General features: G+C 46.5%; 1 protein-coding gene across 2 annotated transcripts in view; it reads left to right on the top strand.

Annotated features, from left to right (window-relative positions):
* LOC106591130 (vascular endothelial growth factor receptor 3) overlaps nt 1-17,500 on the top strand; it is a 215,335-nt gene that overhangs the window by 127,208 nt on the left and 70,627 nt on the right. For both annotated transcript variants that reach the window (XM_045717812.1, XM_045717811.1), the window contains exon 11: nt 13,291-13,426. In XM_045717812.1, coding sequence (XP_045573768.1) covers nt 13,291-13,426 — 136 coding nt within the window. The remainder of the gene's footprint in view (nt 1-13,290; nt 13,427-17,500) is intronic.

The raw sequence follows: 17,500 nt of genomic DNA, 5'->3' as shown, positions 1-17,500 counted from the left end.
GAACAGTAGTAACATCAGCCAGTAGAACTGTAGTAACATCAGCCAGTAGAACTGTAGTAACATCAGCCAGTAGAACAGTAGTAACATCAGCCAGTAGAACAGTAGTAACATCAGCCAGTAGAACAGTAGTAACATCAGCCAGTAGAACAGTAGTAACATCAGCCAGTAGAACAGTAGTAACATCAGCCAGTAGAACAGTAGTAACATCAGCCAGTAGAACAGTAGTAACATCAGCCAGTAGAACAGTAGTAACATCAGCCAGTAGAACAGTAGTAACATCAGCCAGTAGAACAGTAGAACAGTAGTAACATCAGCCAGTAGAACAGTAGAACAGTAGTAACATCAGCCAGTAGAACAGTAGTAACATCAGCCAGTAGAACAGTAGTAACATCAGCCAGTAGAACAGTAGTAACATCAGCCAGTAGAACAGTAGTAACATCAGCCAGTAGAACAGTAGTAACATCAGCCAGTAGAACAGTAGTAACATCAGCCAGTAGAACAGTAGTAACATCAGCCAGTAGAACAGTAGTAACATCAGCCAGTAGAACAGTAGTAACATCAGCCAGTAGAACAGTAGTAACATCAGCCAGTAGAACTGTAGTAACATCAGCCAGTAGAACAGTAGTAACATCAGCCAGTAGAACAGTAGTAACATCAGCCAGTAGAACAGTAGAACAGTAGTAACATCAGCCAGTATAACAGTAGTAACATCAGCCAGTAGAACTGTAGTAACATCAGCCAGTAGAACAGTAGTAACATCAGCCAGTAGAACTGTAGTAACATCAGCCAGTAGAACAGTAGTAACATCAGCCAGTAGAACAGTAGTAACATCAGCCAGTAGAACAGTAGTAACATCAGCCAGTAGAACAGTAGTAACATCAGCCAGTAGAACAGTAGTAACATCAGCCAGTAGAACAGTAGTAACATCAGCCAGTAGAACAGTAGTAACATCAGCCAGTAGAACAGTAGTAACATCAGCCAGTAGAACAGTAGTAACATCAGCCAGTAGAACAGTAGTAACATCAGCCAGTAGAACAGTAGAACATCAGCCAGTAGAACAGTAGTAACATCAGCCAGTAGAACAGTAGTAACATCAGCCAGTAGAACAGTAGTAACATCAGCCAGTAGAACAGTAGTAACATCAGCCAGTAGAACAGTAGTAACATCAGCCAGTAGAACAGTAGTAACATCAGCCAGTAGAACTGTAGTAACATCAGCCAGTAGAACAGTAGTAACATCAGCCAGTAGAACAGTAGTAACATCAGCCAGTAGAACAATAGTAACATCAGCCAGTAGAACAGTAGTAACATCAGCCAGTAGAACAGTAGTAACATCAGCCAGTAGAACAGTAGTAACATCAGCCAGTAGAACAGTAGTAACATCAGCCAGTAGAACAGTAGTAACATCAGCCAGTAGAACAGTAGTAACATCAGCCAGTAGAACAGTAGTAACATCAGCCAGTAGAACTGTAGTAACATCAGCCAGTAGAACAGTAGTAACATCAGCCAGTAGAACAGTAGTAACATCAGCCAGTAGAACAGTAGTAACATCAGCCAGTAGAACAGTAGTAACATCAGCCAGTAGAACAGTAGTAACATCAGCCAGTAGAACAGTAGTAACATCAGCCAGTAGAACAGTAGTAACATCAGCCAGTAGAACAGTAGTAACATCAGCCAGTAGAACAGTAGTAACATCAGCCAGTAGAACAGTAGTAACATCAGCCAGTAGAACAGTAGTAACATCAGCCAGTAGAACAGTAGTAACATCAGCCAGTAGAACAGTAGTAACATCAGCCAGTAGAACAGTAGAACAGTAGAACAGTAGTAACATCAGCCAGTAGAACAGTAGTAACATCAGCCAGTAGAACAGTAGTAACATCAGCCAGTAGAACAGTAGTAACATCAGCCAGTAGAACAGTAGTAACATCAGCCAGTAGAACAGTAGTAACATCAGCCAGTAGAACAGTAGAACAGTAGAACAGTAGTAACATCAGCCAGTAGAACAGTAGAACATCAGCCAGTAGAACAGTAGTAACATCAGCCAGTAGAACTGTAGTAACATCAGCCAGTAGAACAGTAGTAACATCAGCCAGTAGAACTGTAGTAACATCAGCCAGTAGAACAGTAGTAACATCAGCCAGTAGAACAGTAGTAACATCAGCCAGTAGAACAGTAGTAACATCAGCCAGTAGAACAGTAGAACATCAGCCAGTAGAAATGTAGTAACATCAGCCAGTAGAACAGTAGTAACATCAGCCAGTAGAACAGTAGTAACATCAGCCAGTAGAACTGTAGTAACATCAGCCAGTAGAACAGTAGAACAGTAGTAACATCAGCCAGTAGAACAGTAGTAACATCAGCCAGTAGAACAGTAGTAACATCAGCCAGTAGAACAGTAGTAACATCAGCCAGTAGAACAGTAGTAACATCAGCCAGTAGAACAGTAGTAACATCAGCCAGTAGAACAGTAGTAACATCAGCCAGTAGAACAGTAGTAACATCAGCCAGTAGAACTGTAGTAACATCAGCCAGTAGAACAGTAGAACATCAGCCAGTACAACAGTAGTAACATCAGCCAGTAGAACTGTAGTAACATCAGCCAGTAGAACAGTAGAACAGTAGTAACATCAGCCAGTAGAACAGTAGTAACATCAGCCAGTAGAACAGTAGAACAGTAGTAACATCAGCCAGTAGAACAGTAGTAACATCAGCCAGTAGAACAGTAGTAACATCAGCCAGTAGAACAGTAGTAACATCAGCCAGTAGAACAGTAGTAACATCAGCCAGTAGAACAGTAGTAACATCAGCCAGTAGAACAGTAGTAACATCAGCCAGTAGAACAGTAGTAACATCAGCCAGTAGAACAGTAGTAACATCAGCCAGTAGAACAGTAGTAACATCAGCCAGTAGAACAGTAGTAACATCAGCCAGTAGAACAGTAGAACAGTAGTAACATCAGCCAGTAGAACAGTAGTAACATCAGCCAGTAGAACAGTAGTAACATCATCCAGTAGAACTGTAGTAACATCAGCCAGTAGAACTGTAGTAACATCAGCCAGTAGAACAGTAGTAACATCAGCCAGTAGAACAGTAGTAACATCAGCCAGTAGAACAGTAGAACTGTAGTAACATCAGCCAGTAGAACAGTAGTAACATCAGCCAGTAGAACTGTAGTAACATCAGCCAGTAGAACAGTAGTAACATCAGCCAGTAGAACAGTAGTAACATCAGCCAGTAGAACAGTAGTAACATCAGCCAGTAGAACAGTAGTAACATCAGCCAGTAGAACAGTAGTAACATCAGCCAGTAGGACAGTAGAACATCAGCCAGTAGAACAGTAGTAACATCAGCCAGTAGAACAGTAGTAACATCAGCCAGTAGAACAGTAGTAACATCAGCCAGTAGAACAGTAGTAACATCAGCCAGTAGAACAGTAGAACAGCAGTAACATCAGCCAGTAGAACAGTAGTAACATCAGCCAGTAGAACAGTAGTAACATCAGCCAGTAGAACAGTAGTAACATCAGCCAGTAGGACAATAGTAACATCAGCCAGTAGAACAGTAGAACAGTAGTAACATCAGCCAGTAGGACAATAGTAACATCAGCCAGTAGAACTGTAGTAACATCAGCCAGTAGAACAGTAGTAACATCAGCCAGTAGAACAGTAGTAACATCAGCCAGTAGAACAGTAGTAACATCAGCCAGTAGAACAGTAGAACAGTAGTAACATCAGCCAGTAGGACAATAGTAACATCAGCCAGTAGAACAGTAGTAACATCAGCCAGTAGAACAGTAGAACAGTAGTAACATCAGCCAGTAGGACAATAGTAACATCAGCCAGTAGAACAGTAGTAACATCAGCCAGTAGAACAGTAGTAACATCAGCCAGTAGAACAGTAGTAACATCAGCCAGTAGAACAGTAGAACAGTAGTAACATCAGCCAGTAGAACAGTAGTAACATCAGCCAGTAGAACTGTAGTAACATCAGCCAGTAGAACAGTAGTAACATCAGCCAGTAGAACTGTAGTAACATCAGCCAGTAGAACAGTAGTAACATCAGCCAGTAGAACAGTAGTAACATCAGCCAGTAGAACAGTAGTAACATCAGCCAGTAGAACAGTAGAACTGTAGTAACATCAGCCAGTAGAACAGTAGTAACATCAGCCAGTAGAACTGTAGTAACATCAGCCAGTAGAACAGTAGTAACATCAGCCAGTAGAACAGTAGTAACATCAGCCAGTAGAACAGTAGAACATCAGCCAGTAGAAATGTAGTAACATCAGCCAGTAGAACTGTAGTAACATCAGCCAGTAGAACAGTAGTAACATCAGCCAGTAGAACTGTAGTAACATCAGCCAGTAGAACAGTAGTAACATCAGCCAGTAGAACAGTAGTAACATCAGCCAGTAGAACTGTAGTAACATCAGCCAGTAGAACAGTAGAACAGTAGTAACATCAGCCATTAGAACTGTAGTAACATCAGCCAGTAGAACAGTAGTAACATCAGCCAGTAGAACAGTAGTAACATCAGCCAGTAGAACAGTAGAACATCAGCCAGTACAACAGTAGTAACATCAGCCAGTAGAACTGTAGTAACATCAGCCAGTAGAACAGTAGAACATCAGCCAGTACAACAGTAGTAACATCAGCCAGTAGAACTGTAGTAACATCAGCCAGTAGAACAGTAGAACAGTAGTAACATCAGCCAGTAGAACAGTAGTAACATCAGCCAGTAGAACAGTAGAACAGTAGTAACATCAGCCAGTAGAACAGTAGTAACATCAGCCAGTAGAACAGTAGTAACATCAGCCAGTAGAACAGTAGTAACATCAGCCAGTAGAACAGTAGTAACATCAGCCAGTAGAACTGTAGTAACATCAGCCAGTAGAACAGTAGTAACATCAGCCAGTAGAACAGTAGTAACATCAGCCAGTAGAACAGTAGTAACATCAGCCAGTAGAACAGTAGTAACATCAGCCAGTAGGACAATAGTAACATCAGCCAGTAGAACAGTAGAACAGTAGTAACATCAGCCAGTAGAACAGTAGTAACATCAGCCAGTAGAACAGTAGAACAGTAGTAACATCAGCCAGTAGAACAGTAGTAACATCAGCCAGTAGAACAGTAGAACAGTAGTAACATCAGCCAGTAGAACAGTAGAACAGTAGTAACATCAGCCAGTAGAACTGTAGTAACATCAGCCAGTAGAACAGTAGTAACATCAGCCAGTAGAACAGTAGTAACATCAGCCAGTAGAACAGTAGTAACATCAGCCAGTAGAACAGTAGTAACATCAGCCAGTAGAACAGTAGTAACATCAGCCAGTAGAACTGTAGTAACATCAGCCAGTAGAACAGTAGTAACATCAGCCAGTAGAACAGTAGTAACATCAGCCAGTAGAACTGTAGTAACATCAGCCAGTAGAACAGTAGTAACATCAGCCAGTAGAACAGTAGTAACATCAGCCAGTAGAACAGTAGAACAGTAGTAACATCAGCCAGTAGAACAGTAGTAACATCAGCCAGTAGAACAGTAGTAACATCAGCCAGTAGAACAGTAGTAACATCAGCCAGTAGGAGAGAGGAGCAGGGGGGATGGAGAGGAGAGAGAAGCAGGGCGGGATGGAGAGGAGAGGAGCAGTGGGGATGGAGAGGAGAGGAGAGAGGAGCAGGGGGGATGAAGAGGAGAGGAGAGAGGAGCAGTGGGGGATGGAGAGGAGAGGAGAGAGGAGCAGGGGGGATGGAGAGGAGAGGAGAGAGGAGCAGGGGGATGGAGAGGAGAGGAGAGAGGAGCCGGGGGATGGAGAGGAGAGGAGAGAGGAGCAGTGGGGATGGAGAGGAGAGGAGAGAGGAGCAGGGGGATGGAGAGGAGAGGAGAGAGGAGCAGGGGGATGGAGAGGAGAGGAGAGAGGAGCAGTGGGGATGGAGAGGAGAGGAGAGAGGAGCAGGTGGGATGGAGAGGAGAGGAGCAGGGGGATGGAGAGGAGAGGAGAGAGGAGCATTGGGGATGGAGAGGAGAGGAGAGAGGAGCAGTGGGGGAGGGTAGAGGAGAGGAGAGAGGAGCAGTGGGGGATGGAGGGTAGAGGAGAGAGGAGCAGTGGGGGAGGGTAGAGGAGAGAGGAGCAGTGGGGGATGGAGGGTAGAGGAGAGAGGAGCAGTGGGGGATGGAGGGTAGAGGAGAGAGGAGCAGTGGGGATGGAGGGTAGAGGAGAGAGGAGCAGTGGGGGATGGTAGAGGAGAGAGGAGCAGTGGGGGAGGGTAGAGGAGAGAGGAGCAGTGGGGGATGGAGGGTAGAGGAGAGAGGAGCAGTGGGGGATGGAGGGTAGAGGAGAGAGGAGCAGTGGGGGATGGTAGAGGAGAGAGGAGCAGTGGGGGAGGGTAGAGGAGAGAGGAGCAGTGGGGGATGGAGGGTAGAGGAGAGAGGAGCAGTGGGGGATGGAGGGTAGAGGAGAGAGGAGCAGTGGGGGATGGTAGAGGAGAGAGGAGCAGTGGGGGAGGGTAGAGGAGAGAGGAGCAGTGGGGGAGGGTAGAGGGAGTGATATACCGTACGTAGAAGATGGGGATTGACGTGTTTTCTTAGTTATCCTGCTGAACACAGTGGAACTCCAGAAAATAGTCCATCCCAACTTGTTCAGTTCTTCATGAGATCTTTCAAAAAGAGCCACAGTAGTAAAGATTACCTCCACATACTGAGCAGGTCATGTTGTAGACAGAAACATGCTACATGGCCGACCAATCCAAACTCATCTCTCGGCATGTCCAGCCCATAAATTATCTCAGCCAATCATGGGTAGCGGAAGGGTTCCTGTATTTTTCCATGGCTAAAGCAACTAGGCTCGTAATTTAACAATTGTATTCGTGTTTACAGATGGCATTTCAACTTTGTTATTAAGGCACATGAAAGTTCATATGTTCCAGAAGGCGTTTTTGCCCCCCCCCCCCAAAAAAAAACGCATTTCGATAAAGAAAACATTTAAAATCGTTCAAATGCCTCTCCTGTGAAGTAGTGGCATACGCCTTAGTTCTTGAAATGGATCAGATATGTAATTTACTGTAAATGTAATGGTAAAGCATAGTGCATATCCTGCAGATTTATCGTTTTTCTTGGAAAAATGTTATCATGAAAGAATTGACAGTTAATCTTTTCAGATTGGGGTGAACTAATCTGGCAGCCTCAGCCTTGATAAGGCCTCGGTTTACCACATGGTCAACAACATTGACCCGGTCTTCATTAGTCACAACAGTTCCCTGCTGTCTGCCTCCCTCTCTCTGATGCCCACCTCTCTGACAGGACCCATGCCCACCTCTCTGACGGGGCCCATGCCCACCTCTTTGATGGGGCCCATGCCCACCTCTTTGATGGGGCCGATGCCCACCTCTTTGATGGGGCCCATGCCCACCTCTTTGATGGGGCCCATGCCCACCTCTTTGATGGGGCCCATGCCCACCTCTTTGATGGGGCCGATGCCCACCTCTTTGATGGGGCCCATGCCCACCTCTTTGATGGGGCCCATGCCCACCTCTTTGACGGTGGCCCATGCCCACCTCTTTGACAGGACCCATGCCCACCTCTCTGACGGGGCCCATACCCACCTCTTTGACAGGACCCATGCCCACCTCTCTGACAGGGCCCATGCCCACCTCTCTGACGGGGCCCCTGCCCACCTCTCTGACAGGGCCCATGCCCACCTCTCTGACAGGACCCATGCCCACCTCTCTGACGGGGCCCATACCCACCTCTTTGACAGGACCCATGCCCACCTCTCTGACAGGGCCCATGCCCACCTCTCTGACAGGGCCCCTGCCCACCTCTCTGACAGGGCCCATGCCCAGCTCTCTGACAGGGCCCATGCCCACCTCTCTGACGGGGCCCCTGCCCACCTCTCTGACAGGGCCCATGCCCACCTCTCTGACGGGGCCCCTGCTCACCTCTCTGACAGGGCCCATGCCCACCTCTCTGACGGGGCCCCTGCCCACCTCTTTGACAGGGCCCATGCCCACCTCTCTGACGGGGCCCATGCCCACCTCTCTGACAGGGCCCATGCCCACCTCTCTGAGGGTCTCCTTGTCCAGGAGCTCTTTGGTTTCTTCCTCTCCCTTGCTGTCTATCTGCTCCATGTTGAAGGACATGTCAAGTGTTCCCACACCCTCTTTTATATGGCGATCAATTGTGGTGACCACTAGTTGAAATCAATTAGCAATAATGAGGTGAAATCAATTAGCAATAATGAGGTGAAATCAATTAGCAATAATGAGGTGAAATCGATTAGCAATAATGAGGTGAAATCAATTAGCAATAATGGGGTTAAATCAATTAGCAATAATGAGGTGAAATCAATTAGCAATAATGGGGTGAAATCAATTAGCAATAATGAGGTGAAATCCATTAGCAATAATGGGGTGAAATCAATTAGCAATAATGAGGTGAAATCCATTAGTAATAATGAGGTGAAATCAATTAGTAATAATGAGGTGAAATCAATTAGCAATAATGAGGTGAAATCAATTAGCAATAATGAGGTGAAATCGATTAGCAATAATGAGGTGAAATCAATTAGCAATAATGAGGTGAAATCAATTAGCAATGAGGTGAAATCAATTAGCAATGAGGTGAAATCAATTAGCAATAATGAGGTGAAATCATTTAGCAATAATAAGTAGTCATTATGTATCATACATGTCATTTAAATGTTTATATTTTACAAACACATTCTATTTCTGTAGTTCTCCAAATCCATATAAAGTAGACAAACCAGTTTAAAATCCATATATAGTAGATAAACCGGTTTAAAATCCATATATAGTAGACAAACCAGTTTAAAATCCATAGGTTTACCAAACGGTTAATTGGTTAACCATTGAGCGCAGTTGGATTTAGTGATGACAAGAGAATGAGATTAAATTAAAACCATTGTGAGAGCATTGCTTTGTGAAAGGCAATTAGTTAGTTAATATGAAAGATATTTAGAGATGAAACACTGATTAGGATCTGGTGAAAATGTGAATGTGTGATTTTGGTTAACTGAAAATGTGCTTTAAACTTTTTTTTATTTTTTTATTTTTTAAAACAGCCTTTTTGATGATCTGCTTTGAGTTTTTGTACTAAGAGTTGTGAAATTTGACCACCTACTTGTGAAAATAATACCAACGAGATATCAGAAGCACCTGTAATGTAGGCCAATTTCACGCCAGTCACGACACCGGCGTACTTCACAAGGTAACACCAGGTTATCTAAAAGGGACAGACCTCAGTCTGTTGGTAATGAATCTCATTGTTTTCTGTGCTTTGTACACATTCCCCCCCAAAAGATTCATAATAGTGTTTCTAATTTCACGTCTCATTTGACCTGCGGTGAGTTTTACACATTTTTGGTCATAATACAAATGCTACATTTCATTGCTTATCATTACACAGTAGAGAAAATTGTCTCGCCTTGTGAACGTGAGGTACGTCGCTCTCCGCTCGTGTATAAAATGTATCGCTGAGTGTGTGTGTGTGTCATCTATCTGTGAACCGTCCAGCATAAACTTCAACCATGACACAAATGGCACCACATTCCCTCTGTCTCATAGGGGGTTGTCTCATAGGGGGTTGTCTCATAGGGGGTTGTCTCATAGGGGGTTGTCTCATAAGGGGTTGTCTCATAAGGGGTTGTCTCATAGATCGTTGTCTCATAAGGGGTTGTCTCATAGATAATTGTCTCATAGGGGGTTGTCTCATAAGTGGTTGTCTCATAGGTGGTTGTCTCATAGGTGGTTGTCTCATAGGGGGCTGTCTCATAGATCGTTGTCTCATAGGGGGTTGTCTCATAGATAATTGTCTCATAGGTGGTTGTCTCATAGGGGGTTGTCTCATAGATCGTTGTCTCATAGGGGGTTGTCGCATAGATAATTGTCTCATAGGTGGTTGTCTCATAGGGGGTTGTCTCATAGGTGGTTGTCTCATAGGGGGTTGTCTCATAGATAATTGTCTCATAGGGGGTTGTCTCATAGGGGGTTGTCTCATAGGTGGTTGTCTCATAGATGGTTGTCTCATAGGGGGTTGTCTCATAGGTGGTTGTCTCATAGGTGGTTGTCTCGTAGGTGGTTGTCTCGTAGGGGGTTGTCTCATAGGTGGTTGTCTCATAGGGGGTTGTCTCATAGGGGGTTGTCTCATAGGGGGTTGTCTCATAGGGGGTTGTCTCATAGGGGGTTGTCTCATAGGTGGTTGTCTCATAGATCGTTGTCTCATAGATCGTTGTCTCATAGATCGTTGTCTCATAGATCGTTGTCTCATAGATGGTTGTCTCATAGGTGGTTGTCTCATAGATCGTTGTCTCATAGATCGTTGTCTCATAGATCGTTGTCTCATAGATCATTGTCTCATAGGTGGTTGTCTCATAGATAATTGTCTCATAGATAATTGTCTCATAGATAATTGTCTCATAGATGGTTGTCTCATAGATCGTTGTCTCATAGGTGGTTGTCTCATAGGGGGTTGTCTCATAGGTGGTTGTCTCATAGGGGGTTGTCTCATAGATAATTGTCTCATAGGAGGTTGTCTCATAGGGGGTTGTCTCATAGGGGGTTGTCTCGAAGATAATTGTCTCATAGATTTGTCTCATAGGGGGTTGTCTCATAGGGGGTTGTCTCATAGATTTGTCTCATAGGGGGTTGTCTCATAGGGGGTTGTCTCATAGGGGGTTGTCTCATAGGGGGTTGTCTCATAGATAATTGTCTCATAGATTATTGTCTCATAGATTATTGTCTCATAGATTATTGTCTCATAGATGGTTGTCTCATAGGGGGTTGTCTCATAGATTTGTCTCATAGGGGATTGTCTCATAGATAATTGTCTCATAGATTATTGTCTCATAGATTATTGTCTCATAGGGGGTTGTCTCATAGGGGGTTGTCTCATAGATGGTTGTCTCATAGGGGGTTGTTTCATAGATGGTTGTCTCATAGGGGGTTGTCTCATAGGGGGTTGTATCATAGGGGGTTGTATCATAGGGGGTTGTCTCGTAGGGGGTTGTCTCATAGGGGGTTGTCTCATAGGGGGTTGTATCATAGGTGGTCGTCTCATAGGGGGTTGTATCATAGGGGGTTGTCTCGTAGGGGGTTGTCTCATAGGGGGTTGTCTCATAGGGGGTTGTATCATAGGTGGTCGTCTCATAGATCGTTGTCTCATAGATCATTGTCTCATAGGTGGTTGTCTCATAGATAATTGTCTCATAGATAATTGTCTCATAGATAATTGTCTCATAGATGGTTGTCTCATAGATCGTTGTCTCATAGGTGGTTGTCTCATAGGGGGTTGTCTCATAGGTGGTTGTCTCATAGGGGGTTGTCTCATAGATAATTGTCTCATAGGAGGTTGTCTCATAGGGGGTTGTCTCATAGGGGGTTGTCTCGAAGATAATTGTCTCATAGATTTGTCTCATAGGGGGTTGTCTCATAGGGGGTTGTCTCATAGATTTGTCTCATAGGGGTTGTCTCATAGGGGGTTGTCTCATAGGGGGTTGTCTCATAGGGGGTTGTCTCATAGATAATTGTCTCATAGATTATTGTCTCATAGATTATTGTCTCATAGATTATTGTCTCATAGATGGTTGTCTCATAGGGGGTTGTCTCATAGATTTGTCTCATGGGGGTTGTCTCATAGATAATTGTCTCATAGATTATTGTCTCATAGATTATTGTCTCATAGGGGGTTGTCTCATAGGGGGTTGTCTCATAGATGGTTGTCTCATAGGGGGTTGTCTCATAGATGGTTGTCTCATAGGGGGTTGTCTCATAGGGGGTTGTATCATAGGGGGTTGTATCATAGGGGGTTGTCTCGTAGGGGGTTGTCTCATAGGGGTTGTCTCATAGGGGGTTGTCTCGTAGGGGGTTGTCTCATAGGGGGTTGTATCATAGGGGGTTGTCTCATAGGGGGTTGTATCATAGGTGGTCGTCTCATAGGGGGTTGTATCATAGGGGGTTGTCTCGTAGGGGGTTGTCTCATAGGGGGTTGTCTCATAGGGGGTTGTCTCATAGATGTCCTGTTTGATGTTGATGTGCTTCTGTTTTCTACTCTGTTCACTCCACCACCACAGCACACTATGCATGACAATGACTGAAACAGTGGCCTGCGTCCCAAACAGCACCCTATTCCCTATTGTAGAGCCCTCTTTTTGATCACATAGTGCACTACGTAGTGAAACAGGGTGTCATTTGGGCCCTGGTCGACGGATACGTTGGATGGTTTTCTGATAGCTGGTTTATTGAGGAAAGTTACCAGCAATGACTGTGATGTGTGGTGGTCCGTACTTAGCTGAATTCACTAACTGTAAGTCAATGAGAGAGTCTGGTAAATGACCGACCGTGTGGTAAAATGACCGACCATGTGGTAAAATGACCGACCGTGTGGTAAATGACCGACCATGTGGTAAATGACCGACCATGTGGTAAATGACTGACCATGTAAACCGACCATGTGGTAAATGACCGATCGTGTGGTAAATGACCGACCGTGTGGTAAATGACCGACCGTGTGGTAAATGACCGACCATGTGGTAAATGACCGACCGTGTGGTAAATGACCGACCATGTGGTAAATGACCGACCATGTGGTAAATGACCGACCATGTGGTAAATGACCGACCATGTGGTAAATGACCGACCATGTGGTAAATGACCGACCATGTAAACACATGGACCACATTGGGATGCATCAATCGCTGCGTCATCCTCTTTGTGCTTTAAAATTGTTTTAAATTCTACAAATTAGTTTTACCTTAGAAATCTGTCACGCAATCAATCAATCAATCAATCAATCAATCAATCAATCAATCAATCAATCAATCAATCAATTAACCCTAAAAGTAGTGCACTATGTAGGGGATAGGGTGCCATAGGGCTCTGGTCTAAAGTAGTGCACTATGTAGGGGATAGGGTGCCATAGGGCTCTGGTCTAAAGTAGTGCACTATGTAGGGGATAGGGTGCCATATGGCTCTGGTCTAAAGTAGTGCACTATGTAGGGGATAGGGTGCCATATGGCTCTGGTCTAAAGTAGTGCACTATGTAGGGGATAGGGTGCCATAGGGCTCTGGTCTAAAGTAGTGCACTATGTAGGGGATAGGGTGCCATAGGGCTCTGGTCTAAAGTAGTGCACTATGTAGGGGATAGGGTGCCATAGGGCTCTGGTCTAAAGTAGTACACTATATAGGGAATAGGCTGCCATAGGGCTCTGGTCTAAAGTAGTGCACTATATAGGGAATAGGGTGCCTACGGGCCGTGGTGAAAGACTATGTTGTTGTGTTTTGTAGGAGTCGGAGGGATCGTAAAGGGCGTAGCGACAGCGTCCCAGACTGTCAGAACTGGCAGGACCTGGACTCGCAGAACACCGTTAATAAAATGGAAAACATTGAGACGTCAGTCGAAGTGGTGGACGGAAGGCAGAAGGTTGGTCCTCACTCCCTGCAACAAAACGCTTACAACATTTAACAATACTACAATTACGTTATCTGAATGTTATCTGAATGTTATATGAATGTTATCTGAATGTTTAATCATGACAGCCTTAGAACATTATTATATCATTCTGATCAAGTATATCAGAGAGAGAGAGAGAAGGTTAGATCTCTCTCTCTGAGAACAAATATCTGAATGTTTTCTGAATGTTATCTGAATGTTGAATCATAACCATGTTATTATATTACTGTAGGCTATAATTTTGATCAAGTTAGTAGGTAGTAGATTTATTTTGGTTGTTTTCCGTTTTAAACTGAATTGTACACCAATTTACAATCATAGATTGATGATTTAGTAAAGCTTTAGAGTCTCAGAGATAGCCTAGTTGGCAGAATATCTTTCTGTTCTAAGGGAATAACTCTTTATATAAGTGTCCCTAACCCTGAACTGAGGTATTTCTACCTAAGTGTCCTGTGTGACAGAGAGAAGAAGAGAGGGCAAGTGTTCCATTTTCCACATCAGAAATATTTTTTGAACCCACTTCCTGAGCACATTTCCTGAGGGGAATGGGAATAAACACACACACACACACACACACACACGCAAACGCAAACACACACACACACACACGCAAACGCAAACACACACACACACGCAAACACACACAGCACACACACAGCACACTTCCTGTTGTGGGTCACACCTGTGAGGTCAGTTCCTGTTTTGAGGGAGTGGCAGCGGAAAGGTTTGAGTCACATCAACATCTACAGAGACCGTGTTCTCATCAACCATCAAAACACATCCACACCAGGACAACCAGGCCAGCCAGGACAACCAGAGCCAGAGTAGCATGGAATCAACCAGGCCAGCCAGGACAACCAGAGCAGCATGGAATCAACCAGGCCAGCCAGGACAACCAGAGTAGCATGGAATCAACCAGGCGAGCCAGGACAACCAGAGCCAGAGTAGCATGGAATCAACCAGGCCAGCCAGGACAACAATAGCCAGAGTAGCATGGAATCAACCAGGCCAGCCAGGACAACCAGGACAACCAGAGCAGCATGGAATCAACCAGGCCAGCCAGGACAACCAGAGCCAGAGTAGCATGGAATCAACCAGGCCAGCCAGGACAACAAGAGCCAGAGTAGCATGGAATCAACCAGGCCAGCCAGGACAACAAGAGCAGCATGGAATCAACCAGGCCAGCCAGGACAACCAGAGCCAGAGTAGCATGGAATCAACCAGGCCAGCCAGGAAAACTAGAGCCAGAGTAGCATGGAATCAACCAGGCCAGCCAGGACAACCAGAGCCAGAGTAGCATGGAATCAACCAGGCCAGCCAGGACAACCAGAGCCAGAGTAGCATGGAATCAACCAGGCCAGCCAGGACAACCAGAGCCAGAGTAGCATGGAATCAACCAGGCCAGCCAGGACAACCAGGACAACAAGAGCCAGAGTAGCATGGAATCAACCAGGCCAGCCAGGACAACAAGAGCCAGAGTAGCATGGAATCAACCAGGACAGCCAGGACAACCAGAGCCAGAGTAGCATGGAATCAACCAGGACAGCCAGGACAACAAGAGCCAGAGTAGCATGGAATCAACCAGGTCAGCCAGGACAACCAGAGCCAGAGTAGCATGGAATCAACCAGGCTAGCCAGGACAACAAGAGCCAGAGTAGCATGGAATCAACCAGGCCAGCCAGGACAACCAGGACAACCAGAGCAGCATGGAATCAACCAGGCCAGCCAGGACAACCAGAGCCAGAGTAGCATGGAATCAACCAGGCCAGCCAGGACAACAAGAGCAGCATGGAATCAACCAGGCCAGCCAGGACAACCAGAGCCAGAGTAGCATGGAATCAACCAGGCCAGCCAGGACAACCAGAGCCAGAGTAGCATGGAATCAACCAGGCCAGCCAGGACAACCAGAGCCAGAGTAGCATGGAATCAACCAGGCCAGCCAGGACAACCAGAGCCAGAGTAGCATGGAATCAACCAGGACAGCCAGGACAACAAGAGCCAGAGTAGCATGGAATCAACCAGGTCAGCCAGGACAACCAGAGCCAGAGTAGCATGGAATCAACCAGGCCAGCCAGGACAACAAGAGCCAGAGTAGCATGGAATCAACCAGGCCAGCCAGGACAACCAGGACAACCAGAGCAGCATGGAATCAACCAGGCCAGCCAGGACAACCAGAGCCAGAGTAGCATGGAATCAACCAGGACAGCCAGGACAACAAGAGCCAGAGTAGCATGGAATCAACCAGGTCAGCCAGGACAACCAGAGCCAGAGTAGCATGGAATCAACCAGGCCAGCCAGGACAACAAGAGCCAGAGTAGCATGGAATCAACCAGGCCAGCCAGGACAACCAGGACAACCAGAGCAGCATGGAATCAACCAGGCCAGCCAGGACAACCAGAGCCAGAGTAGCATGGAATCAACCAGGCCAGCCAGGACAACAAGAGCCAGAGTAGCATGGAATCAACCAGGTCAGCCAGGACAACCAGAGCCAGAGTAGCATGGAATCAACCAGGCCAGCCAGGACAACAAGAGCCAGAGTAGCATGGAATCAACCAGGCCAGCCAGGACAACCAGGACAACCAGAGCAGCATGGAATCAACCAGGCCAGCCAGGACAACCAGAGCCAGAGTAGCATGGAATCAACCAGGCCAGCCAGGACAACCAGAGCCAGAGTAGCATGGAATCAACCAGGCCAGCCAGGACAACCAGAGCCAGAGTAGCATGGAATCAACCAGGCCAGCCAGGACAACCAGAGCCAGAGTAGCATGGAATCAACCAGGCCAGCCAGGACAACCAGAGCCAGAGTAGCATGGAATCAACCAGGCCAGTCAGGACAACCAGGACAACCAGAGCAGCATGGAATCAACCAGGCCAGCCAGGACAACAAGAGCCAGAGTAGCATGGAATCAACCAGGCCAGCCAGGACAACCAGAGCCAGAGTAGCATGGAATCAACCAGGCCAGCCAGGACAACAAGAGCCAGAGTAGCATGGAATCAACCAGGCCAGCCAGGACAACCAGGACAACCAGAGCAGCATGGAATCAACCAGGCCAGCCAGGACAACCAGAGCCAGAGTAGCATGGAATCAACCAGGCCAGCCAGGACAACCAGAGCAGCATGGAATCAACCAGGTCAGCCAGGACAACCAGAGCCAGAGTAGCATGGAATCAACCAGGCCAGCCAGGACAAAAAGAGCCAGAGTAGCATGGAATCAACCAGGACAGCCAGGACAACCAGAGCCAGAGTAGCATGGAATCAACCAGGCCAGCCAGGACAACAAGAGCCAGAGTAGCATGGAATCAACCAGGCCAGCCAGGACAAGCAGAGCCAGATTAGCATGGAATCAACCAGGACAGCCAGGACAAGCAGAGCCAGAGTAGCATGGAATCAATCAGGCCAGCCAGGACAACCAGAGCAGCATGGAATCAACCAGGCCAGCCAGGACAACCAGAGCAGCATGGAATCAACCAGGCCAGCCAGGACAACCAGAGCCAGAGTAGCATGGAATCAACCAGGCCAGCCAGGACAACAAGAGCCAGAGTAGCATGGAATGAACCAGGCCAGCCAGGACAACCAGAGCCAGAGTAGCATGGAATCAACCAGGCCAGCCAGGACAACCAGAGCAGCATGGAATCAACCAGGACAGCCAGGACAACCAGAGCAGCATGGAATCAACCAGGACAGCCAGGACAACCAGAGCCAGAGTAGCATGGAATCAACCAGGCCAGCCAGGACAAGCAGAGCCAGAGTAGCATGGAATCAACCAGGTCAGCCAGGACAACAAGAGCCAGAGTAGCATGGAATCAACCAGGCCAGCCAGGACAACCAGAGCCAGAGTAGCATGGAATCAACCAGGACAGCCAGGACAACCAGAGCAGCATAGAATCAACCAGGCCAGCCAGGACAACCAGAGCAGCATGGAATCAACCAGGACAGCCAGGACAAGCAGAGCCAGAGTAGCATGGAATCAACCAGGACAGCAGAGCCAGAGTAGATACTAGTGGATTGATTGAGTGTGGATTCCAGGTCAGGGTTCAAAGTCCC

This window comes from Salmo salar, chromosome ssa05 (genome assembly GCF_905237065.1).
Source record: "Salmo salar chromosome ssa05, Ssal_v3.1, whole genome shotgun sequence".
NCBI lineage: Eukaryota > Metazoa > Chordata > Actinopteri > Salmoniformes > Salmonidae > Salmo > Salmo salar.
The sequence above is the reverse complement of the archived record's forward strand: the minus strand, read 5'-3'. Positions and strand labels throughout refer to the sequence as shown.